The sequence below is a fragment of the Corvus moneduloides genome, chromosome Z (assembly GCF_009650955.1).
Source record: "Corvus moneduloides isolate bCorMon1 chromosome Z, bCorMon1.pri, whole genome shotgun sequence".
Taxonomy (NCBI): domain Eukaryota; kingdom Metazoa; phylum Chordata; class Aves; order Passeriformes; family Corvidae; genus Corvus; species Corvus moneduloides.
The window spans coordinates 48,186,474-48,214,344 of NC_045511.1; the positions used below are offsets into that span (position 1 = coordinate 48,186,474).

General features: G+C 36.8%; 1 protein-coding gene across 9 annotated transcripts in view; it reads right to left on the minus strand.

Moving 5' to 3' along the window:
- Window positions 1–27,871, minus strand: part of CSNK1G3 (casein kinase 1 gamma 3) — an 82,889-nt gene that overhangs the window by 16,784 nt on the left and 38,234 nt on the right. For all 9 annotated transcript variants that reach the window (XM_032096074.1, XM_032096069.1, XM_032096072.1 and 6 more), the window contains 6 exons: window positions 26,901–26,970; window positions 13,106–13,254; window positions 11,602–11,836; window positions 3,071–3,156; window positions 2,856–2,940; window positions 761–909 (listed from right to left, as the gene is read on the minus strand). In XM_032096074.1, the coding sequence (XP_031951965.1) occupies window positions 761–909; window positions 2,856–2,940; window positions 3,071–3,156; window positions 11,602–11,836; window positions 13,106–13,254; window positions 26,901–26,964 (768 nt within the window). In that variant the 5' untranslated portion in view covers window positions 26,965–26,970. The remainder of the gene's footprint in view (window positions 1–760; window positions 910–2,855; window positions 2,941–3,070; window positions 3,157–11,601; window positions 11,837–13,105; window positions 13,255–26,900; window positions 26,971–27,871) is intronic.

Sequence of the window (27,871 nt, forward strand, 5' to 3'; positions counted from 1 at the left end):
CACATTAATTTTCTGGAAGACTTTAGACTGTTACTTTTGCAGTTAGCAGTTAAGACATTCTGATGAAATCTGATGAAAGTCCTAAAGTAATTTTTAATGCAAAACACTGAAAAAATATTTTGCAATAAATACTATAATTCTTTCAGAGTCACCTAGAGAACTGCAGAGTGAACTGTATAATCGGAAACTGGTCAAAATAATACATATTAGCCCTCCCTTCCCTATGTGTTAAAAAGAAGTGAAAATTTTGAGAAGCTGAAGAAAACCCCATCCTCTACCCTTTCTTAAAGTATATAAACAGAGTGTTTCTGAAACCTTAGATGCTCTGTGATGAAATATGCAATGAATGATGTAATATGAAATATTTCTTCATAATGAACTTATAAGTATCTGGAGTATACCTCATATGCAGAGAAGTTATAGGTCTGCATTTTAAAAATACTGGGGGAAAAAAAAACCTGCAACCATGACAATCACCTGCAAAATATTATGCTCCTTCAACTCAAAAACCAATCTGAATTTCTACGACCTCATTTTGGATTGAGCAGAGATGCACTTTGACATTAAGGGTACATTTGGAAAGAGACTGAATATGAAACACTCAAGCTGAAAGATAATGTTAGAACATGCATCTGTAGATGGACTTTTAATAGCAGCTGTTCACAACTCTAATAGCAGCGTAGAGATGCACACATCTTATGAAACTCAAAACTGATCACAGAAAAACCCATTCTATTACTAACAGCTGAACTGTACTCACCAACTGTTTGCCAATCCAGTCGTATTCATAATCAAACAAATAGCCTTTTCGATCAAGTAAGTCTGTGAAGAGCTTTCTCAAGTAGTCATAGTCTGGCTTTTCAAAAAAATCTAGCCTTCTTACATAACGTAGGTAAGTAGCCATTTCCTCTAGATAAATAAGAAGTATACATATTTGCCAACATCTGTTCTAAAGGAACTCAAAAAAACCCCACCACCTTATTTCATTTTAAAGCAACTTGTAAATCTCACCATAAAATCTGAACAGTTGTTCACCATGAAAAAGTGGTGAACAGAAAAAAAAAGTTACTTAACAGTAATAATGTTCTTTGACATGCTACCATATTCTGAGATATATTGCCATATTCCAAACATATCCAAGCAAGTGACACCTCACTAATTTTTCCTTCGTGTTACCTGTTGAGATCTTCTATTCAACATTCCAATTCTAACGCACAGTGTGCAAGAAAGCGTGGAGAGAAATGCCTCTACTTTCTTCATTCCAATGAATTTTACAGAGACAAGACTAAGGAAAGGTAAAAAAGGGGTATACAACATAAAGCATCAGCCTCCTGTCCACAAGGCCTACTGCGGACGGATTTCCTTTCATTTGTCATGAGCTACTCTCAGCAAATCCACTTTGCCTATCAATGGTATTTTGATTACTTTTCAAGATGTTTACTTATATTGTGGCAAAATCACATCCATGTCATACACGTCCCCTGTTCCAAGCACTTTATTACTACTTTTAGAAAACGTCATATTTGCTTCTGTCCAATTTTCCAACGCCTCATTGATTCTGCCTGTACTTACAGAGAACTAGAAGTGACACCTGAAACTTGGAAGTTATTTCAAAAATTATTCTAAGCTGTTTCTAATGCACCTTGTTTTTAATAGGGGTATGATATCAGATTTGAGCTGAAAAGGCTTGCAAAATTCTCAGTGTGAAGATACAAGCGCAGACTAGTTGATCACTGTAACCATACATACAGTATTTTTTTAATGTTTCCTTTAGAAGAATCTATATTTGAAGAACGACAGCATTAGCCTACTGCTGCTTCAAAGGATAATTCTTCTATCTGAGCCCAGTCTTGTTTAACTTATCCATCAATGACTTGGATGAAGGGGCAGAGGCCTCCTCAGCAGTGTCACTGACAATGTAAAGCTGGGATGACTGGCCAATACCCCAGGGTACTGTGCAGCCCTTCAGAAGGACCTTGACAGGCTGGAGAGACGGGCAGAGAGGAACCTTCTGAAATTCAGCAAAGGCAAATGCAGGGTCCTGCACCTGGGGAGGAACAACCCCAGGCACCAGCACAGGCTGGGAGTGACCTGCTGGAAAGCAGCTCTGTGGAGGAACTGGGGGTGCTGGTGGACAACAAGCTCTCCATGAGCCAGCAGTGTGCCATGGGGGCCAAGAAGGCCAACGGCATCCTGGGGTGCATTGCAAAGAGCAGGTTGAAGGAGGTGATCCTGTTCCTCTACTCAGTGGCTGTGTCCAGTTCTGAGTTCCTCAGTAAAAGAGAGACATGGAGCTCCTGGACTGGGTCCAGCAAAGGGCTATTAAGTTGAGCAAGGGACTGGAGCATCTCTCATGTGAGGAAAGGCTGAGGGAGCTAGGCCTGTTCAGCCTTGAAAAAAGGCAACTGAGATGGGACCTGATTAATACCTATGAATATCTAAGGGGTGGTTGCCAAGAGGACGGACCAGGCTCTGCTCAGTGGTGCCCAGCAATAGAAGGAGAGGCAATGGGCAGAAACTGATGCACAGGAAGCTCCACCCGAACATGAGGAAGAACTTCTTTACTGTGCAGGTGACTGAGCACTGGAACAGTTTGCCCAGAGCTTGTGGATTCTCCTTCACTGTAAATATTCAAGATCACCTGGCAAAACCCTGTGCAGTGTGCTCTGGGATGGCCCTGCTTCAGCAGGGAGACTGGACCACACGACCCACTGTGGTCCCTTCCAACCTGACCCATCTGATATTCTGGAATCTACTATGCAAACTCTAATTTTAAACCCAGATATTAAGCAATTACCTATGCCAGTTTCATTTTATAAATTAATACATAACATTTTACTAACAGCAGACATTACCTGGGAAGTTTTCACACAATACTTCTATAGGAGTTGCTCGTTTAGTGTCTCCAATTTTCTGGTAACGTTCTTTTAATGTATCAGCCTACGACAGAAGAACAAACAAGCTTTTGAAGTTATACAGCTTGCAGACACACATTCAAAAAAACCCCAAACACATCAATAAAAGCTGATGATCTGAAAATAGGACAGAGGAAGACATCAAAACCCACTACCTTTAAACCTTGCCATGGAAGACTTCCTCTGAGAAAATACATAAACATATGACCCAAAGCTTCCAAATCATCTCTTCTGCTTTGCTCTGAAACAAAATGCAAATATTATTAGAAATTTCAATCTGTGTAATTTTACATTATATTTTGAAAACTAGCCTCCAAATTATATAATAATAATTGTTAGGTATAAAGTACTTGAAACCAAACTGTGCATGTGGGGGTGTTCTTGTGTACTATGGACTGCCTTAAGAACACAGCTAAACCCAGAAAAAAAGCAGGTGCAAACTGCAGGTATACTCATCTCAACAGCACTTTAAGCAAATGATCTTACTGTAAGAAATCGTTCTTACTGTAAGAAATCGTTCTTATTCTAAAACACCTTTGACCCTTAAAATTGCATTTTAATTCTGACATTTTTTTTACCTATTATTTGTGAACTTGAAACAATTTAAGAAAGCTTCAACAGAATTAATTTTTCCTCTAAAAAATCATGGAGAAGATGGTGTTTTCTTCAGGGACCCATTATGGAATTTCTGAGCCAAAGGTAGATTGAAGAAGGCTCAGAAGTACTATTATTTGAACAGAAAGCAGCATGTACCTTCAGCCTGCTATCAAGTCTAGCTGACATATGAGCTTTCACAGAACACAATGCCTGGCAAAGCTACAATTTTTCATCTGCAGTAAAGCAGTGGCAGTCCTTCAAAAAGCTCACAGAAGGTTGAAGAAAAAGAAAAGTAACAAGTAAAACACAGTGTATTCAACGTTTTCAAAGTATATTTCACATAGGTTTTAAATTAAATCCATCATTCTTGGTAAAACTAAAGGTTATAAAGAATAGTGAGTCTCTAAATTACTAGCAGAAAACAGATCTTTTTATTTCCACCTAACTTCATTCTGTATTGCTGTTGAAAGAAATGTTACACATTGTAGTACGTATTGTAGTAAGAGGCAGTATTTAATTCTACATTTGACTTTGTCCCTGACACAAGGAAGAAAAACAAAATAGTAACACTGTTTCTACTCAGTATTTCACAAAACAAAATTACTATGCTTTGATAACAAGAGAAATGGAGCAGGAAGGTAAAAGAAAAAGATGTTTGTTTGATTTTTTGAACACAGAGAAGTCAACAAAGCCAACCTGGCCCTGATCTGATCAACAGATAATATTGCCATAAATATATTGAATCTGAAGAACAATTTTTAGTTTTCGTATAAATAGAACAATGTACTTACTATGCTGTTTCCTAGCCCTATCTTCTCATTTGAACACTGAATAAACACATATTATCAAATGAGTAAGCAAATACCAAAAAAAGGATGGTGGTAAGATGTAGGCTACATCTAGGCCCTCACTTCATCACACATCTGCCAGTCACATGAGGCTCTTTCAGTGATTTCTCCTTCACTCATTTCCATGTTTCCAATTCCCTTGCCAACACTCTTGTGTTCACTTTTGCACTCTTGCTGTCCACTGCTGCCACTTGTCTCAGTGAGGGAACTCCAGACAATTTGGTCCTATCTGAATTTCTCTGCTGACTCTGCAACATCCCACTTGCTGACCACATGCTATCCTAATACAATCTCATAGGTTAAGAAGAAAGCAGGAGTAAGCTGCAAAGTTCTACACCTGACAGGTTTCAGAGCGTGAAAGAAACGTTAGGTCCAGTTGCTGGCAGAAATCCTCTGCTCTTTATGAGGTAGAGTGAACAAGCAGAAAATCACTACTTCAGGGACAGTGCTCCTGACAGACACCTCATGCAATGCAGTGTGTTTCATGTAATGCGGATCAGTGCTAAGATGGTGGCAAAGCATATGAGGATGCTGAAAGTGTGCAACAGATGGTCCACCTCTGGGCAACACTAAGGTATAGCCCTTAAAAATGTACTGGAATGTTCCACTTGGTCTTTGCTAAGGGACAATAATTCCTCTCTTTCAATTAATTTCTATGAGTTATGCCAATGAAAAATTAACCTTTTCTCTTTAAAAAAACCAACCAAAGTAATAGCATCTTATTGAGGCAATTGCTCTTTTACAGAGAGTCCTATCTATGACACTTTTAATCTTTATTATTTCAAATTAAGGTGTTTCGTGGTGGTATTTTGTTGGGGGTTTTTTTGGGGCGTTTTTTTTGTTGTTTTGTTTTGTTTTTTAATGAGATGTGGACTGTTGGCAGTATTTCTGTAGGACAACAGAAATTTCTTTGGGAACTAGGATAGAACATTTAAATTCACAATGCCCTCAAAAATATGCTACAGGAAAGGATTTTGTGTTTGTTTTAATTTGGGGGACAGGGACTGTTATTTAGAATCCATGCAAGTTCTTCACTGATGACTTTGGAGTAATTAAGAAACAGTAGTCAAATATCCTTTCCTATGGAAATCTTCAAGATGAGCCTGAAAAACAGGAAATCCAAAGACTATACTGCTATTATTCAAAGAAGGACATCCAAAAACTGGAAAAAACTAGCAGTGGACTAGCTGGAAGACAAAAGGATTTCAAGCATCAGCTGGAGGAAGAGCTGCTGATGTATATAGATCCTATTGTATCACATTTTAAAGAGATTGAGAGGATATGTTGCCTAAAAGGTAATACAATCATGAGATAACAAATACACAACAAAGTTTTAGGGCACATGGTTTCCTCTCTCTCAAAGAGATCACCTGAAGCTAGCTAAATTGGTAAAAAATTAATATTTGTTATTTAACTCATAAACTACAGACAATTATCTCAATTCAAATATGCTGATTTAAATAAAAACTAGAGCTTCATTCAGCAGGCTATCCCCAGAAATTATCTTTTTTTAGCATAAACACTTAAGTAACCGTAACACAGTTTAAACAACAGACATTCAGTCTTTAGTAAGCATCCAACTCCCTAAGGAAAGTTTAGGAAAGCTTTAGCAGTAGAAACATCTGTTTGGATCAGAAGACACACTATTAGTTACTGAGAAGGTGACATGGTTAGATACAGAGATGGGAAGTGATTACCTAGCTTCAACTCTTGAGTTCTTAAAATTTAGCAAAAATAAATTTGAATCCCAGAGTCTGTACTCTTACTAAAAATGACTGGATTTCATTCAATATTATGAGAGAAGAAAACCTTTCTTCCCAAATAAAACCATGAATCCTGAAGTTAATGATTCTGGTTCATAACAATGAAGTTGCACGCCAATTTTATCATAAGCACACATTCTACACCATACTGTTGTCTTAAGAATAATAGAGACTGAAAATAAAAAAAAACTTTATTTTCATTTATACATTTAACTAAGGGTGCAAAGACTCATTTATTTTTTTATTAGAAGCACTGTTTCATATTACTGTGGATTTATAAGGTTAACTTACACAGGAAAAGGGATTTATCTAAAACAGTTAAAATTCTGCCCTGAGGTCCAGTGATAATTCAGTGAGTATAAGGAAAACACCAAACTTCCTAGAAGGGAACCTAGGTCTGGGAAAGGACTTCATCCTGAACCACTGGCTCATAAAATTTTAGGATCAAATGTTTATTTTTCTTGCTGATGGTTTATGTTACAAAGGAGTCTAGCCCCTACAAAAGTGATTTTCAATCTAGAAGATACGAAGGTCTGACAAAAGAGTACACGTATTAAAGGTAAGAATGGGGTTCTCCTAATTCTGTTTCAGGATAAGCACAGTTTAAAGAAATTGGCTTTATTTGGCTTTTCTATTGGCATTAAGAGCGGACCTGATTCATTCCCAGAAGAGTTTCAAGTATTCATTGTATGATAACTAACCTCTCTCTTCAATAATTAAGCGCTACCATGAGAAGACCAATACAATCAAGGATATGGGTTGTTCCCCAGAGACCATTACAGATTGCTAGATTAGAGTAAGTTATGACTCCATGTGACTATACTTTCTGTAGTCAATAACTTTGACAACACTTTAAGACACTGTTTTTCTGAATTTAGGGAAGTCCCAAAATAATTACCAATTTACATATCCAGCAAACAGAGAAAATTGAAGGACTTTTACAGATGCAGATTTTTGTCTTCATTAACCTCCCAGTCAGAATCTACACTCTCTGGAACCTCACTTTCCCTTCCTGAAAATGAACTGGAAAAGAAACAGAGAAATTTTATCCCTGAGAGAAATTATCTCATGGGAAGGTAGAGCATCAGCTACATTCTAGTAAGGGCTGCAGAGTATTTGTATTTCCTTCAAACAGCTCTCTGAATAAAGCCATGTTATTCTTCACAGAGACAAAATACCTTCTATTCCATATACAAATTCCCAGTTTGGCACAAAACTACCAGAAATCCAATCAAATGTCTCTTCTGAAACAAAAGATTACTGGCTACAGCACGTTCAGTAACTGTATATTTTCTGTATGTACCTTAAAAGAGTGGGCTTTGGTGATTTTGTGCAAGTTTTGATTATGCATTTAAAGTCTTTCTAGTAGCTATGCATTTGTTATGATAGTTTTAAATACTATGGATCCTTAAGCGTACTTTTGATTCAAGGACAAAATCCTTCCTTACTCATATGCACTAACAGATAAAGCTACAGTTCAATAGAGACATACTCAAAAGTAACTTATAAAAGAACGCAAACCTGACAGTCACCCTGTTTACTGAAAACACTTATTTTTCACAAGGGTCAGCTATCAGACCGTTTAAGCAGCTCAGGAAATTATCTACAGACTAAAAATACCACCCTAAAAAACTGTCTTATTGTCACTATTTTCAGTGCAACCTGTATCCTATACGCCACTGTCTCTGTAAACACAGAGCTTGAGGACCTTCAGTGTTTTATACATCTCACTGCATGAATTTAAAAATGTACTACATTTTTAGAGGAATATCACAGAACATAAATAAACTGCTGGAATAGAAGGATTCAGGCTGTTTAGGAAGGAAAGGCAAGGGAGACCAGGAGGTGATGTCACCCTCGATGGCAATAGCCAGCTGAGTGCATGGAGTTCTGTCTGGGGGTGGAAGAGGAGCTGACCGAGAGCTAGTGGAGAAGGATTAATGGGAGGGGAGGGTTAGGCAGCCACAGGCCCCCCAGCCAGGAAGACTGAGCAGCTGAGTCCTTGTGGTGGTGCATCCCTCCCCCACCCCTTCCAGGCCTGTGACCTGAGAAATGCTCATTAGGTCTTGGCTTTGACAAACAGGACCTGCGCTCAGCTTCTCTTGAGTTTAGCAGAAACACTCTGCTCCCAGGAACTTCTGCTGTCTAACAAGCTCCTATTTTCTTTATGAACAGCCTTGGAAACTAATTTTCTTCCTTGCATAGCATAACATCCCTTTGTCACACTTTACAAGAAAGAGTGCCAACCCACACTGTGGTCAGGATGAAACATTGCTATGATTAAAGCCCACTCTTTTGCGACCGTATAAACGGTGGTCCAAAATAAGAACGTGTGAGTTCTTCTGGACTGCAGAAGCTGTGTCCAGCAACCTCCCTCTGAGCGGAGCCTCTCAGAGCCCACAGACTCCCACATTTGCTGTACTCGGAGGATTACTGAACAACAGTGAATCCTGGGCCAATACCCCCACTCCTCAAGGCTCAACTCTTCACAAAATGAGGAGATGGAAAAGCAACCAGAGTGTGTATTTCACTGCCTTTGAGGGGAATTTTTCACAGGTACCTTGCACTGACTCTGTGTGCATGAATGTACACACACACATATGCTAAAGCAAATTCTGTGAGAAATACTGCTCTCTTAGATGTTTAAGTACCTTGGATATCAAAGTAAGTTAGGCCTGTAAGTAAGGTTAAGTAGAAAGTTAGGTTAAATGCTGTTAAGTGTTATTCCTGTGTTAAATTGTTATGTTTAAGGTATAAGTTAAGGTTTAAATTAAGGTTGAATACTTTTGAGTGCTGTAAATCTTTTAGGCTGTATTACTTTTTATCCTTGCGCCCTCACCATCCTTTTGTCACACGCACCAAAACATACACACACATGAGCACACACACACACCCTCACCCCCATATCTCAGTTCATTTCTGTTTTGATTTATTGGATTTTGTTGTTTTTTGGGGTTTTTTCCCTTTTTCATTGGTGTGCCTTAACTGTCCAGTAATTAGCAGAGTGAATCTTGCCAAAGAACTTGTCCTGCTGTTGCTTAGTATGAAATCAGATTTTTACTGATACCTTTGCTGATGATTTTTTAAGCAATTTCAAACACTCGTTCGGAACAGTCGTCTAAGATATACAGGAACCGCCTCCTGTTCACAAGCCCTGGTCCTCATGAGGGACTTCAATCACACTGGTATCTCTTGGAGACAAGACAGCAGGGCATCAGCAATCCAGTAAGTCATCAATGATGGTAACTTCCTTCTCCAAGTGACAGAGAAGCTAAAAAGAAGAGGTGCCATGCTGGACCTTGTGCTCACCAACAAGGAGAGACTGGTGGGGAATGTGAAGCTTTAGGGCAGCCTTGGCTGCAGTGACCATGAAATGCTGGAGTTTTGAGATCCTAAGGGTAGTGAGAAAGGAGCAAAGCAAGCTCAGTAACCTGAAGTTCAGCAGAGGCAACTTGGCCTCTTCAGGGATCTGCTTGGCAGAGTACCATGAGATGAAGTTCTGCAGGAAAGCAGGGCCCTAAGAAAGTTGGTTAAAGAAAAGCATACAGAGAGGGGAAGCAAGGACAGGTAGTCTGGGAGGTATGCAGAGAAATAGTCTGAGCAGCCAGAGATCAGCTTAAGAAAGCTAAAGCCCTGATAGGATTAAATGTGGCCTGGGATGTCAAGGGCAACAAAAAAAGCTTCTGTAAGTATATCGGTGACGAAAGGAAAACTAGGAAAAATGTGGGACCTCTCCAGAAGGAAAAACGAGACCTGGGATATGGAGAAAGCTGAGGCAAAAAATTATTTTTGGCCTCAGTCTCTCCGGCAAGTATTCCAGTCACATCACCCATGTCACAAAAGGCAAGGGCAGGGATTGGCAGAATGAACTGCCTGCTGTAGATCAGGCTGGAGCCCATCTAAGGAAACTGTAGCTGCACAAATCCATGGAATCTGCTGAGATGCATCTATGAGTCTTTAGGAACCTCAGGTACTCTATTACATCTGAGAAGTCATCACAGTCCAGTAAAGATTCCACAGACTAAAAAAGGACAAAGATAACCCCCATTATTACAAAAGGAAGAAAAGGAAGACATGAGGAACTACAGGCCAGTCAGTCTCACGTCAGTGCCCAAGGTCATGGTGTAGATCCTCCTGGTAACTATATTGAGGGACATGGAAAATAAGGAGGTGACTGATGACAGTCAACATGACTTCAGTGAGGTGCTGGATTATGCCCACTAAAGAGCAACAAAGCTGGTGAAGGGTCTGGAGCACAGATCCTATGAGGAGCAGCTGAGGGAGCTGAGGGTGTTTAGCCTGGAGGCTCAGGGGAGACCTTATCACTCTTACAACTGCCTGAAAGGAGGGTGTAGCCAGGTGGGCGTTGGCCTCTTCTTCCAAGGAACAAGGAATACGACACCAGGAAAAAACCTCACGTCATGCCACAGGAAAGTTTAGATTGGATATTGAGAACATTTTCTTCACCAAAAGGGTTCTCAAGTATTGGAACAGGCTGCCCAGGGAAGTGATTGAGTCACAATTTCCGGAGGTATGTCAAAAGACTTGTAGATGTGGTGCTTAGGGACATGGTTTAGTGGTGGATTTGGCAGTGCTGGGTTAACAGTTGGACTCAATGACCTTAAGAGTATTTGCCAGCCTAAGCAATTCTGTGGTTCTGCTTTATTGATAAAGCACCTTATTCCTGCCTGTGAAGTGTGAATGGTTTCTCATTTGCCATACTTACAGTTAAACTGTAAGTATTGTGCAATGTTTTTATGACCAATTCAAAGAGTACCCTAATTAGTGTTTACCATGCAGTGATAAGCAACTGGCTTACACGAATTCAAACTAACTGTTTTCACTAGGAAACCTCTCTACAGCTGGCATAAACAAAGATGAGTGCTTATACCTTTTTCAAGGCGAATCTATTCATTCAATAATAACAACTTTCATATTTATAAACCTCCTGTCATTTCTTTAGCTTGCTGGCATAACCCATAACTAATCTGACAAACCCTTATTAACAGTGTAAGCACTAAAAAAATAATCAAGAAATCAATATCATATCTCAGCTACTTTATTATTTTATGTGCATTTCAAAGAGATCAGAAAACTAGCAAGGAAGCATTGAAAACCCATTTGTTGCAACCTATCAGCTTTACTGTATTTAATAAGCACATTTATTTCCTGGACACCTCACTCTGCCATGCTATACTTATAATGTGAAAGTATTATGACACAAAAAGATATACCTCATCTTTCTTTTAAGAATATCTAACAAAGAGGACAATTCCCAAGACATGATCATGATGATTAGAGACTTTTTTCAAAAAATATTATTCCCATAAACAATATTTCCACAAAGGCCAACTATATTTTGCACAATACACAAAATTTGCAGTTCTTAATTACTACAGACTAAGAAAAATAATAACTTGAGAACAAGATGGTTTATGATAAATCACAGCTGTTTCTGTACCTAAAAAGCACACATACCTTTTCCTAAATGTGTATTTATACTCATGTATCTAGCTGTTCCTGTAAGGCTCTTGTGTTCTCGATATGGTATGTGCTTCTTTGTTTCTGGATCTACGTACTCCTTTGCCAAACCAAAGTCTATAATGTGAATAATTTGCTGGGTTTTGTTTCCAGGTCGTCCTATTAAGAAGTTCTCAGGTTTTACATCTCTGTATATCAAGTTCTTTGAATGCACATATTCCATACGAGAAATCTTCAATAAAAGAAAAAAAAGAAGACAAGAAAGTTTAGTTTAAGTTTCAGGTTGCCACATTAAAACGTGTTAGAAGCTAAATATCTTACACTGGCTTTACATTTAGAAGATCACCCCTCCTAGTATCCTAAGACCGAAGGGATATTGTTCTTAACAAAGTATCTCCCAGTTAAAAGTCAATGAAAATTGTACACTTTCCCAAAGCAGATATACCAGTTCGTGTAGTGGAAACCTTCACATTGGACATTAGTCATGAATCTTGTACATAACAGAAGAACAACTGCCACAAGCATATTTTGTGCACATTAAAAGTAAAACCAGAAATTATGCCAGGCAGTAAGCAGCCAAGTTTGATGTACATCAATTACATATTAAAGGTATAAATAAGAGAGGCACTGAAAGTTCATCACTATGCACATACTGTCCATTGTACCTGGACAGTACCTAATTTCTATCAAAATTTCCATATTCAGAAAGGAACAGGAAGTATTAATAATAAAGCTGATCTTTGGATCTGTGAGGTCTTGAGCATTTTAAAAGAAGAACTTGGTCATTTTGGCTGTAAATAAGTTCAATGTGTCTGTATGTCAGTAGTTGGAGGCCTGTTACACAATTTACAGCCATGTTTTAAACAGCTATTTTTAACTTTCACAGGTAAAAATATCACTATTTAGGGAAGTGGAAATCTGGTAAACATGCATAGCCTTAACTGTTCTTCTTTCCACTTCAACCCACCCTTAGGTCAGAACCAAATAAAGAAATCTTCAAAAAAGAGAGTAATACTTCAGTGAATAATTTTGTGCTATAACTTCTGGAAGGATTTGGGGAATTTTTCATTTTTCTATTTGCTTTCTTGCTTATAGGAATGCCCAGGAAAAAAATATTTATGCTATTTAGGAGTCCCATAATACAACTACTTGTGTGGGCTAAATTATTTTTATTTCTTTAAGGTTTTCTTTTTTGAAAGAGTATGCCAAACTAAAATTCACATTTCAGGTTGTGACGAGAACTCAGAAGACACAAGTAATTACATTCAAGAAATGACTTGAAAAACTGAAATGAAGTGAATGAAAGTAATATAAAAACTGGAACAAAGTAAATGAAAGTAATATAAGAGTATTCCTGTTAAAACTGTATCACAAGTAGTTTAAATACCAACACCAATTTAAAACATAAGAAGCGCAAACCTAAGTGAAATAAGCATTTAAGCCATTGAAGACTGATTTAGTTATTCTAGTGAACACTCAAATTAACATCTATTCTACTTACCAACTGTATGGCTATCATAAGAACGGTTTTAAGAGAAAATGTCCTACCACACAAGTCAAATAAATCTTCCAGACTAGGTCCAAGTAGTTCTAGCACCATAGCATTATATTTGCCACATGGGCCAAAATAATAAACCTGAGGTATTCCATCTGTAAAATGAAAATACAAAGTAATGATAAGGGGTTAAATAAGATTAATGAACACACCAATAAAATTCCTACCCAATTTCAAGTTGATCTTAAGTTAAAAATACATTTTTCACATAAAAGCAAAAATAAACCTGATAAAAACTACAGGTAAAAGATACCACAGGAACACTGAAGATAGTCACAAAATATTTAATGAAATGGTACTATTACATATTTGACTTGTGAAAGCTATGAAGATTTTTATAAAAAAATTAAAATTAGAACCTCTCTATTAAGTCTTGTAACCATAAATTGAGACAGGGTTTTAAAATGCTATGAAGAAAGGCTTAAATAAGCTCTTTTACAAAAAAAAATACACTTAAACTAAACTTGTTAAATTAAGACTATTCCTACCTTTAACATAAAACCACCTTATTATCTAGAGAAATCATTTAAAAAAATCAAAAAAAGAGATTAATGAACCCGAGAGTTTAACGATATATTAAGTCTGGGCTTTATAGTTTTATATGAACACCTGCCTTAGGAACACAGGCAATCCAGAAGTTTGAAATAAACAGTTAAAGCCTTATGATCCAATGTTACTTCCACCTTTTTGTACAATATGCATTGTGTGTCTATTTAATTAAAAATAACTTGGTATAATTGCTTCTACTCATTTTGTACTTTTTCACATGCAGAGGATGTCTTCTTCATTCAGCAGAATAAATTTTGTTCACTTAAGGAAGCAAATTATTCCAGATTTTGGGTTTTTTGTTCTTCAGTAGGAATCCTCTGTTTCATTTATTCCAAATATTCAATACTCTGAAAATGTATTCTTCTTTTCATGTGAGCTTTTCCTACAGTGTCCACTGTTACAATACACAGAAGTACCAAACCTATTTTCAGACCTCAATGAAACAATGGATTTCACCATCATTCTCTGTAGGACGAACGTAACCCTAACTCTGTTTTTTCTGAGGTACATAAAGCCCTCAATTTTTGATACCTTACAACAGTGACACTTACATTGAGGGCTCAAATTTGTAATTGTATTCACTACAGCTCTGGTTAAAAAAAGAATTTTAAAAATATTTTTTCAGCAAAACTAACATCAAATGAATGCACTGTTTTTAAGAGGTTTTTCACTAATCTCTTTTCCTACAAGAAAGAAGATCCCCTAAAAATCCAGTTTAACTGTTCATTTTTCACATGACTTGAGCTTAAATTTATTTTTAAATATGTATCATCACACCTATCTCTATACTAATATACTTAAAATGCATAATCATATACACTTCAGGAAGATTTTGCAGGAGTAGCTTATTGCTACTAATGAAGAAGCATAGAACATACCACATTCTGTATCAGAATATGGTACAAGATAGTGTTCTTCAATTTAAAAATATCATCCTGAGTTATCAGATAGACACTTAAAACACTCAATCTTCTGATTAGATGAGAATTCCAAAACATACCAAAATTGTTTAACATGTTGTAACTTCTGCACTGCATATGGAGCATCCTATCTAAAATTACCCAAGTAGACAAATAATTTGATATTAACAGTTCAAAGTACTAGAAGTTAGGGGCTTTGGTTCTTAATCAAAGCCCTCTTAGTGCTTTCACTTAAAAGCAGTAGGTGAATATCAAGCTGTACTTATATTCTTTCTTCACGTCTCTACATCTCCAGAAGTCAAAAAGTAACATGCTACTAATAAAAATGTATATGAGGCTTTTTCTCCCAATATAGAGAGATAAATGTAAGCTCTTTTATATATGTTTAAGAAATATTGGTTAAGTTAAAAATGAAAAAACTCTTAAGTTTTAGAACATTAAGAATGCCCTATTTTGTTGACAAGATATTCCCCTACTTATTACCAATTAAGAGGATGTATTTTATTTCCATTTTCAATTATTCTGGTTCAAACCATGGAAGAATATAAGAAGGAAGTCCTCGGAGCCTGTAAAATGCATCCCAGTCTTCTTGCTGTGAATTTAAAGAAGTCATTGTTCTTAGGTTTCTTGACCAATAATTAATTGGATTACCATTCAATCCTTTCTAGTACCTTGACAGATCTTCTAAGTCTTCTTTTTTGATGTCACTAAAAGTTAGATGTAACTTCCTGCTCTTCCACCAAAGTAGAAATTTACTTGTGGCCAAAAAACAGATTCACTTATTCCCACTAAGTTACTTTAACATTTAAACATCTTTCCTTTCTAGGTTTAAAACTGAATATAGCATCTTCTTTTCCAGATATGAGTCATATTTGTTTATCCCTAGATACCTTACACTTGCTGACAAGTAAAACACTTTCATTTGAATGCGCTCCATTGACTAAAGCAATCCACAATACTTATGTGACTGCCCTGCCATAAAATTGTAAATCTATTTTAAACCAGCATGATTTGAGTCCTATTTTACTCTTGACAAAAATCAAAAAAGTCTTGACTTGGAAATTAACTATTTCAACATCACTTGGACTCCAGTTTCTTCTTCTAGAAAAGTTAACTTTCATTAGCCACCTAAAATTACTGCTGTACACTTCTGGTCTCCAAAATCAAGTCGAAACACCCCAAAAGTACTTGACTATCCACCGTGGGGGGAGGGGAGGAATGCTAAAGCAGTTACGTGGATTTATGGATTATGTTGTTTAATTTTCACTCAAATGCTTTAGTCCACCATGTTTATGTACCTGATGTTTTTAAAGGAAGTTTTTAAAGCTGACAGATCTGATTTCTTCTAAAATGATGAAAGGATAAAAACATTAGAATAAAGAAAATATGACTAGTAGATTAAACTGTATCTGCCAAACCTCTTTAAAGTAAAGAAAATAATGTAGACATTATTTCTGCTTTTGGACCGTTATCCATCTCGGTCACTGTCTTTTTCATCACTAAACCTGATTTAAATTTGAGACTGCATGTTGTTCACTCAGTTGTCTAGAGCAATATACATGACTAGCACAAACACACTTTTGTATCTTAAAGAAAAAATTCCATCTACTTGCTCTGACACAAATAATACATTGCAGCTTCAATTATTGTGTGTGTGTGTCACCATTCAGGAAAAGAAATTGATAAAGAGGCAACAAAGATTGACTGCCAAAGGAATATGTAACCCATAGGTCAATGGCAATACTACTTGTATTTAACCTCATCTATTACTGACGTGATTTTGAGCTGTATCTTGGCAAAACATCTCTATACAATACAATCTGTAAAGATATTTGTAAAGATATTAAGGTAGTAAATAGATTTCCAGTGGTTTTCAGCTTTCTGTAATATCCATTTCCTTTTAGAGCTTTCTCTAAACCAGTCAAGAAACAGACTGATGTGATCTGCATTATATCCTGTTGCTTAGAGTCTGTTAAATCAGACACATAAATGCCAGCAAAACACACAAGACTGCTCTTGCAGATCAAGGTGTTCTGCATTCACCTTCCCATACCGCACTGCCTTTTATTACCAGTTTTTATTCTCCTATGTGACAATTCATTGGACACAAGCCAAATACCTTAAACTAGTTGGAAGACTTGCAGCTGTCTTTCACGGCACATTCATACTGGTACTCTGTTGTCAAGGATACAAATCAAAAAACTGCCACAAACACAAGTATTCCCTACTTAGTCTATGGAATCTGGTTTGAATCCTCTCAAAGAAGTGATTATAAAACCCAGGGTAGTGTATACTGACTTGAGCAAAAGCAGCATACACAGAAGGTCATACAATCTCTGGAAACATAGCACCTTAATGCTACTGAAACCATGATCAGCCACAAACTACAAAACTCTGAACATGGAATGAGACACTATATCGCTGCAACACTCAGACTACATTTCTTACTTAGAAATATAAGAATATGTTTGCAAAAAGAAGAATAGTAATATAAGAGTTAGATCTATTTCAAAGGAAAAATCTTCCTTAACTAGGAAGACATAGATAACTAGGAACTAGTTATTTACATTACTAAAACAGAATTAGAGATGCATTTTATTGTAATCTTTATTAAATATCCATTTATGAAACATTCACTTTGTTCAGTGAACTGTATTATCAAGCCTCCTTTCACAATCAGAGCCATCTATTGTGTGCTTCACAACGCCCACAATTAATCTCTGAAATCTGTGTTATGTCACAATAGAAAATCAATATAAATTTTTGCATACAACCAGGCTTCTTATGGGCAGTTGTGAAGGATTGGTGCGTGCTTTTAAGTGGGAACGCATGTGTCAGCGCTTTAATGCTTGTAGCATTGCTGATAACCGTGCACGCTACCGATCTACACCACGTTAGCTATACAGACCACCGAAAGAACATGTGGATTACCTGGGCTAACCAAACAGGCCAAGATTCTTTTTGCATATCTTTAGCAACACCTTCTGATCCCTTCCGTACCTGCCTTATTGGGGTTCCGTTAGCAGAAACTAGTAGCCTCAAAAAATATACCCTTAGCTATTCAGAGCCAGAAACTGCACTCTCAACCTTTTGTAATGCAAGCCATTCCACCCTCACTGATAATTATCTCGATGCTCACCTCTCCACTTTTAACATCTGCAATGCCCTTAAAATAAAGAAAAACCCTCTAGCTGCCCAAGCACAAGCGATTGCCTTAGGCCTTAATACATCTATGTTTGAGCCACAAGAGCTAGATTTTTTAGGCTCTCAGCCTAGTCCCTATTGTCTTATGTTTAAAGGCAGTCACTTTGACAGCAGTGTCAGCCCCCAAAGGCCAAACAAAGACAGCACATGGCTGAGCCCTACCACCTCATGGTACTTTAACATCAGAGTGTACTGCAATGGCTCAGTATGGCCAGTTGATAATCCTCCACAAGAACCTAGGGCTCTGCCCTCAGGAACTTTCCTCATTTGTGGAGACAGAGCATGGCCAGGAGTGCCTTCTAAACCAGTGGGAGGACCGTGCTATTTTAGGAAACTAACAATGTTTGCCCCTAGCATTCAGCAACTACTAAATATTACACACAAGCGATCACGACGGAGCATTCTTCCGTTGGATCCTAATTGCAGAGACGATGTGCAACTGTGGAAAACTCCTGCTGTCTTTTTTGCTTCTCTTCTAGTCCCAGGAGCTGCATCAGCACGTGTCCTCACTCAGCTGAGAAGGTTGGCATGTTGGACAGGCAAGCAAGCAAATGTCACCTCACACCTGATAGGTGAGCTTGTTGCAGACGTGGATAGCTTGCGCCACGCTTTATTGCAAAATCGTGCAGCCATTGATTTTTTACTGTTAGCACAAGGTCATGGATGCAAAGATGTAGAAGGAATGTGCTGCTTTAACTTATCAGATCACAGTCAATCCATACACTCTCAGCTCCAATGGCTCACTGAACATACCAAAAAGCTCACAGTTCAAGACAGTCCTTTCGATGGATGGTTCCAGAGAACTTTTGGGGGACTCAGAGTTTGGGCCGTAAGCCTCATAAAGGAAGGTCTCAGATGGGTCGGCATTATACTTTTGCTATTGCTTGGAGCACGCATTATGTTTTCTTGCTTAGCCAAACGTGTAGAACAGTTAACTCAGGGAGTTTTGCTCGCTCAAACTAATAAAAACGGGGGAATTGTGAAGGATTGGTTACGTGAGAAGGGACATATAGATTCTTTGCAGCTTACTGATCTGAGAAGCTGGCTACGTGAGAACGGGCACATAGACCCTTGCAGTTAGCTGAGCAAGGTCTCACAGAACACTGCACCACACATTATGTGTAACAACTGAAGTTGCAGAATATTACATGTATCTTGCTCAATAACTGAACCACCATTGAGTCTTATTGCTGAGCTATGGGTTTATCTGCAGAGTTAGCAAGGATAGGTTTTGGCAGCAAAACAATAGACATCTGTGGTTAGAAGGCCAGAGAAAAAGAAGAGCTGCTGACCACAGAAGGGGAACTAAAGGAGGGGTTAGAGATCAGCTTAGACGACGTGAACCACTTAGAATGCGCCTTTATGAATATGCATGAGCCCATTATTAATAGTATATAAGAATCTCTGGTACAATCAATAAACAGATTCCTGTTGATCACTCATATTGAGCGTCTGGGTTTCCCCTCTATCGCGACAGGCAGTAACAGCTGTTTCTCAGAAACATTATCATGTGACTCTATTATGCACCTGCCATTCTTACCAGATCTCTCACACTTATTCTAAGGGAAAAAATTGCTTTACATTAAGCCAAGTGCTAGAAAACGATTGGCATAAAACAAGAAAAACTACCAGCAACATTTTTTATAGTTATTGTTGGACTACCCTTAAAAAATAAATTAGATATTATCATCATTGTTTATCCATATAAACATAAATATTAGCATATTCACATTAATAATTAAGCAGCTCAACCTTCCTATTAAAGGAAGCGTATCAGCAGCAAAAACTCACAACTGAGTCAGTCTTCCCCAAACTCACAACAAAACCAGAGCAGTCATCAGTACACAGATTACCAGTGCCTAGGAACAGACTGCTCCTCAGTCAAGAGATTCGATATTTGATTCAGTTTAAGTGCTCTAACACTACATTCTTAAATCAAGCAGAGAAAATTATTTTCTAAGATGACCTGCATGTTTGTTTTTCTTACTTAATATAGATTACAAACCACTTCAACTAACTGCTTATTGCTTATTCCCCAACATAATAATCCCAGTCAAATTAAAACAGAAGTAATAAAGCAGGACAGCATTACTAAAAAAAAAATTAAAGAAACAGCTTTCAGTTTAAGAGCAAATTCTCATCTACCTACCTAGAAGTATAGCTCAAAGCAATATTTACGTGAAGGTACTAATAAAAGTCACTTTGCATGTATACTAAATGATAGCTAGCAAGATGTATAGAAAGGATATGAAGTGAGACAACTCAGATATATCTGTAAGAACTGATAAAATGTTATTTAGATATGTAAATTAAGACTACCCTGAACTGACTGACTTGCTAACTCTGTAGTTCATAGCTAGACATTTTGTCTTCAATTTCCAGTGTTCCTGAGCATTAGAAACATAACACCCTTCTTTTAGAAATTAAATAATATTCTAAAATCTGAAGTTCCAGTACATTATTGCTGCTTTAACTAAATACCAGGAACATTCAATTAATATATTTGCACATATGTCGCATTTGAGTATTCTCATAAAAATCTTTTCAAACTTGCTACAAACCTTCGTAACTTTCATAATATTTATCCTATAATAGCAGCAAGACACCAAGCCCAGAATATCTTGAAAAATACCGAATTAGATTATTTTAAATTGCTTCTAGAAGATCCATGAACAAAAATAAACACCTGACACATTAATCTAGCTGTAGGGCTTTGTTTCTAGCACTACCCTCAGGAGACTTGCTATTGAGATACTTACTCATGATACAATATCAATCTATTAAAGTAAATTACAGTCCACCAACTGAGAGGGAAATTAAGAAATTATTGTACTGAAAATTTTGTCTTGGACACAGATTCTGGATACACCACGATGAAATCATGCTGGGCTGCGTTTCCTCCAAGGCTGAAGTGGAAGGCAAGGTGGCTACAGCGCAGGGGATGAACTAGAAATGGTCTTACTAGAAATCTGAGAGCCCGTTAGCTTCTCCCAGTGGTTCAATGACAGACTAAAAAAAAGTCACCTGTAATTATCTTAAATACAGAAGATAGCTTGTCTTTCACTGGCAAAATCTGCTTCACAGATTCCATATCCTGAATAGAGCTGTACAAGAAAAATTAATAGCTGTCACTGAACACTCAGATCTCACACACACATTGGCTAAAGCTGGCCCGAACTGAAATTAGATGAAGAATCACATTTTCTCACCTTCTTAAATATTTTTGTCTTTATCTAGAGGAAAAAACACGAATACTGAACTACTGAACCACACTCTTGGCCTTTGGCCCAACACATTTCCAACACAAAAAAGAAAACTATAAACAGCAATGTCTAACCTACTATTCCACATGAAACTGTGTGTAAGGTACCTCATAACAAAAAGTGTTCTTGCCTTAAGGTACTCTGCCCCCTCAAAATGAAACTCAGAGTATTTCAAACTCACTTTGCTACATTCCCAAACCAAAATGTAACTATCAATCTGGCAAATCCTGACATGCTTTAAATGCTAAAATAAATATTCTACTGAGCTTGACTAGAAAACAGTGAGCAGACTCCGCTGCTCTACAACAGCAGCTGCCTACCACACACAAATGCTTCACACCTCCCTGGCTGCAGCTTCTCAGGATTACCTACAGCCCAGTTTTACACTAACAACATTAACTAGCCAACATGTACACAAGTCATCTGGTAATATTTCTGTATCTTCCAAAATCACATTATGCCCACACTGAAATCTTCTTGAATCACTAATCCAACAGTTACATTTTATAGCTGCACAAGTACTATGATTCTGTTGTGTCAAAGGCAGGCTCACATGATCTCAGAACTGAAAAGAGCATTTTTAGATAGCAATACAGAGTACATCACATGAATGTTGGTACCAAATCACGACAATTCATGTACAAAATGCAATACTTAGCACTCATTTCACACTGGCCATTACCTTCTTAAATACAACACCTTTTTCCACTGTACACAAATAGATCCTATACACTGACAGGCCAATAATCACCCTGTAAGAAAACTGTTTGGCTTCCAGTTTTTCAAGTGGAAGTGTTCACTAGATTTCAACTCAAAGAACAGATGTACAAAAGTTAAGAAAAATAAAATCTGATTTACAGTATTGAGCATCTGCCTTGTCTGTAACATTAATACAGCAGTTTCACCACTAGGATAATCCAGAGCTGAACAGATCTGGGACCTGTTTTGAGATCTGTGATCTCAAAAATGACATTAAATGAAAAAAATAAAATCTAATTATAGATACCCTTCACTGCTATAAACAAGAACTACAGTAAGTGTGTTCTAACAGCAGCATTACAAACAGGAGCTCTGCTACGTCACTTTAAGCAGCAGAAGCTGCTTGCCATTCTTTTGCTTCACTTGTCAGGTAATTAAGAACAAAAGAGATCCCATTCACTTGCAAAGCCTCCCAGTCATTATGATAATGACCCATTTATTAAGAGAGGTTAGAAAAATCAAGACAATTAAAGCTGAGTAGTTTTTACACTCTTCAACACATAACAACACATAACTTCTTTTATTTACTGACTCCTTTCTGCCAAGGGAAACTGAACCATACTGTAAATACCTATCTGTCAGTTAAATTACAGCATAGCGCATGAAATACACCTACAGCCCATCTTCTATTCATGCAAAGAAAGGCTGATAGCATAAAAGATGAATTAAAAAATCAACAGAAAATACAAAACTGTTTTCTATTAATTCCAAAAGCCTTAGTGCAATTTCAGGTAAGAATTCAGCCATAGTTCTATTTGGAGTACTGCATCTGTAATAGTATATTAAGTTTTTCTTATAACTCATAATTGCATATTAAGAAAATACACAATGAACAAAATTTATTAGAAGCAAAGATATTCTAAATTCCATCCATATGTTGCTCATTCAGTTGACTAGAAATTTCTGCATATTGACTAATGATCTCAAACTTCCCAAGGAAAACACCCTCGTAGTTACTGAATGACAAAATTATCGCAGAAAAGAAAACGCAATTTTCATAAAAATCTCTATTCATATATAAAATCTAAATGAAAGCTAAATAATGATGAAACTAAAATAAGCCACATCTTTAAACTAATTTTAAAAGCTACTTTTAATAAGTTTGAGGTCCATTCCCCTAAAACATTAAAAATATTTCAGAAAAGCCAAAAGCACAGAAACTATTTCCTCTTTAAGAAAGATTCTTCACATTTTTTTCCTGACAAACATCTACATGTTACTGCACATTCACAGGCATTTCAAAGAGCATATTTAAGAGCAAAGTTACAGTTACGCCTTCCTTATGAGCAGATCCTCTCCAAAGGAATATAGTTTTGAAATGTTAATCCTTACTCATGCAAGTCAAAACCACTTTTTATTAAATACAAGGAATTAATACTCTTAGTTCCAAAGTGCTGTGCATCAAAACTGCGCATCTATCATATTTCATGCCTCAGTGAGGAGAACTATAAAAGATCTGATTTTTTTCCTCCCTCAAGAAGGGATTCAAGACACAAAATAGCACAGATTGATAATACATATATATATATACATGTGTATATATATATATATATATGTATAAACCCAAGCTACAAGGTCATTAGAAAAGAAAAAAAAGGGATACTATAAAAATAAATAAATAGACTTAGTAGACAAATACTGGCTGGAGAAAAGGAAATACCAAGAAAACATAAAATTTCAAAATGCTGCTCCTTTCATCTAGGATGCCCAGAAGATCAGAGGAAGCAGAAAGATGCTCTATTAAAAACAGTTTGAAGGTAAAATAATCTCTAATCCCAAAAACATCTTTACTTGCTTTCAGGAAGATATTACCAGAAAATAACCTAATTTTCTTCTAGAAGTATTCGTTCACATGTTAACGCCTCTCCTTCCTCCTCCTGCCACCTCCAAGTCAAATGGGATTTCACGGGGGCTACAGGAATTTTATCCCTTAAGCTTCAGGTTATTTCACACTAAGCATAAGGCAATTTTTAGCATAAACTGTGGACTTCGGAGTTCTTAATTGTGAAAATTATAGGGTTTTTATAGAAAATAATGGCTCTGCTTACAAGACTGGGAATGAGTACTGGGAGTACAATTCTCTTTTCACCAATTATTTCTGAAACCATAGTTAAGTAGTCACCTGCTATTAATACACAAGTATGCATGTAAACATGAGGAGACCAAGGGGAAGCACAATTTAGTACAACCAAATGCAAAACACACAATCAACACAGTTGTAAAGCTATCAGCCAAATTACAAGTTTGTGTGAATAAACAAAACTAGCTAAGTAAAAGACTGCTTCATCATAAGAAAGCCTGCAAATGTGTATTTTTAGAAGCTTAAAAGACAGAAAGCTTCACACAATTTTAACTGCTAGCATTGTGTGTAATTGTGTATCAGAGAAACCTTCTATCTGTTCACAATCACTATATTTCAAATTTCTTCAAGCAATGGCAGCTATTTTTATACCTGATATGACAGACTCCTCTGCAACTTGCACACTGAAGACCACTTCCTTCAATCTACTCTCTCTCTGACCAAAGTACAACCACTGCCCATAACGCAATACTGTCTGTATGGACAGACTTGGCATGAGATTTTTTAGTATCTCCTGTTTTACATAGGAGTTTTACATACTTGTTTCCTGAATTTATCGCTTGGAGGATCAACTTTCCAACACTATGTTTTCAACTGTTCATGAGATAAAATTACTTAAATCTATGCTTGACAGTAAATACACGTCACAAAAAATCAGTAAACTCAAACCAACTGCCACAGACTACATGAGAACAGAAACTACGTAATACTGCAACTTTTTTTCTGAAAATCATAGGCTGCATAACTTCCTCGGCTTGATGGCCCAACTCCAGCAAAGATGGAAAAAGAGACTGCCGACAAAAGAGAAGGAATCAGCTTTTTTTTAACTTCTATGTAGATAGGAACAAGAAAATTACTTTCTTCGTAATAAGCCTTTGCCATAAGATCCATTAAAGTATCTCAAGTGGGGTGCCTGAGAAAGGCTCAAAAAGGAGCTTTGAAGGTTCTGTGCTGGAAGAGGCTTTCACTTTTGAATTAAAGAAGGTTATTGCAAAAACAAAGGAGGTCTATAACCAAGTTCTTCATAAATATTGATGATGCTTAGTAAGCCACCAGCTCTATCTTCATGTTTTCACCCTAAAGGTCACCTCGTCTTCATGCAGAGAATCAGACAGGTTTCAGGACTTCAATAATGCATCAGAGAAAGAGAGAGAAGTTGTTGCAACCAGCAAATAGGGTTAAAAAGACCAAATGATATCTGAAGCAAAGCAGAATAACTTTGACTTCACTATGTTCTTACACTAAACACAGTTCCCAGTCTTATTCAGTAAATACAAAAGGTAAACATACTTACATTCACCAAGACATTTTTCCAAGAAATACTCCTAATAAAGGGTTGCTACCTCTGAGGAGCACTGCCTGATTTCTACAGTCTGAACTAGAAATTACCGCTTTATTCTTACCTCTACTACACAGCTCTTTCACAATTTTAGATAGTTACACCTTTATATTCACAGATAGACTGTACCTAACCTGTGGGTAGTCATGCCCCATTAGTTAAGCCCTTAAGATCTCAGCTTTCTACTCATCAGCTATTTCACAATGCTAGTGTAAGGTATGCTGGTAATTTAAAACTTATTACAAAAAACCACCCATACATCATAGTCTGATGACTTTCTCCAAATAGCAAGCATGTAAGACTCAAGATTTTGACTACCTATCTACAACTTTATTTTCCATCTAGGAAGAGAAACTGACAATGCTGTGTTTTACAAAGAATAATCTCTAAAAATTCCTGGTTGCAAAGCATTCTTAGTACAGCAGCAAAAAAATTTCTGTATTAATTGAGCATATTAGAAACTATGTTTCACCAGATGTAGTCTTTAAAGAGGAGCATGAAATTTTGAAAGCTACCTGAGAAACACTATCCCGTCAGTGCAGCAATGAGCATATGATCCTGAATTTTAAGTAAAAAGGTGAAACTAGTAATTTAAAAGTATTAAACACACACATTCAAAGTAACAAAATCAAAGTGGTATGGGTGTGTTCATTGTGTATTCCCTTTCAGAGACAATTTTTCATACTAAGTTGGATTTTATTCTGGTTTAATCACAACTAAAATCACTGTTACAAATTCCAGGCTGCCTTTGCTGATAAACCCCCAAACACACGTAGAAAACCACTGTTAGTGGTCCACTCATAACAAGCTTCTACATTAGTAAAAAAAAAAGGTAAAAATAGTTAATTACATTACCTACTCTAGGAATAGTTTCAAGGAAGAGACGTCAAAAGATTTCTTTTTCCTAGGTTATAGCTGATTCAGAGAATATCTGTACTCACTTTACTAGTGTAAGAAACTTCACATCTTCCTGACTGATTAAATGCAGTTTTGTGAAAGGCACAAAAAATATGTGAAAAATTTAAGGTATCGCTCACCTATAAAATCAAAAGGTGACAATTGGATCATTTAGGTGACCATCATAAGAGTACTTCTGGGTATAAAAGCAACAAGGGGAGTGAAATGAGAAATTCAAATATTAAACTGCATTTAAACTTTTTCTACAGGTATTTAAGAGGTTTAAAACTAGCAAGCAGCAATATATACTGTATCATTAAAATGAAGTAAAGTAAAACTGAATCTGAAGCTATTTAAATACCACATCAATTTTAATTAAAATATGTGATTAGTAGATTAGCAGTGGGGAGATCTACAGAATTTTGTCAAAGACTTGTACTGGGAATAGTCTAAGATTACTTAGTTTAAGGTGCACCTGTATGTAGACAAATGCTGTGATAGGTAAGATCTATTAAATAGTCAGGACTTCATAGATACACTTTAAAGAGTAGAGAAAAAAATGTTAGAATACGGAATGTATACATTAATCCTCTAACTCATGGGGTTTTTTTCTGCTTTAAGTAGCTAGGAACACTTTATTAAATAGATTTATACCTCTAAACCAGAAAACTTCAGCCAAAAATTGACCCTATATTACATCACAGTAAAATGCATTACACTGCTTTTTTACCTCCAGATCCTAGCTGCTTGTAGAATCTGTATTCCAAATGTAGCTGTGGTGCTCTCGACTTCATTGGCTCCTGATTTAAAAACAAAAACAACATTTAAAACAAAGCCTAAAAACTAATATGCTAACCTACTACCAGCCAAACTAGCCCTACTGCTTCCAAGCAACACAGAAAGTTTGAATGTTTCTTCCAAAGTGACTGGCAATTAAGAAACAGAGAAAACTAAACCTCCCTCAGGTGAGACTAGTGCATATAAGGACATTTTCATCTTGTATTGCTCCACTGGACCAGGGTTCAACATGCGAACCAAATAACAGACACACAATGGAACAGCTAAAAAATAGTATGTTTCTCTAAAGCACATGGATGATATGTCCTACATTTCTCAGAAAGTGGCATTTAATATACAGCTTAACAGATTGAAAAGAACCTCTGAACACCTAATACATGATGGGCATATCTTTGTAAGAATAAAGTCTTATCCTAGGATCTTAACAAAAAATACCAAATCCTTCCACGAAATAGTAACAGCTTAGCAGAAATTAAGTACCACCATTCCAAATTATAAATCCAAAACAAGCAAAAAAAAAGCCCCAGAATAAGTTTGTAGTTTACGCACATTAATTAAATCGTATTTCTGTGTTCAACACACCAGTGTGTCAGGGTCTCAGAACAAAATGAAGTGACATGAGATTAAGCAGAGGAACACACATGCAGCCCAAATGGAAACCTGAACTTCTTGAGTACCTCCCTTTGCAAAGAAAAGGTACTTTACCACAAGATTCTTTAAATGACGGCATCTTTTAGAATATATGCCTTGTGCCTTGTTTCTTCTGGTATGTAACATGATTTTAAGATTAAGCTCCACCAGAGGAGGTTTAGGTTGGACATCAGGAAGAACTTCTTCACAGAAAAGGGTGCTTGGACACTGGAATTGACTGCCCAGGGAGGTGGTAGAGTCACCATCCCCGGA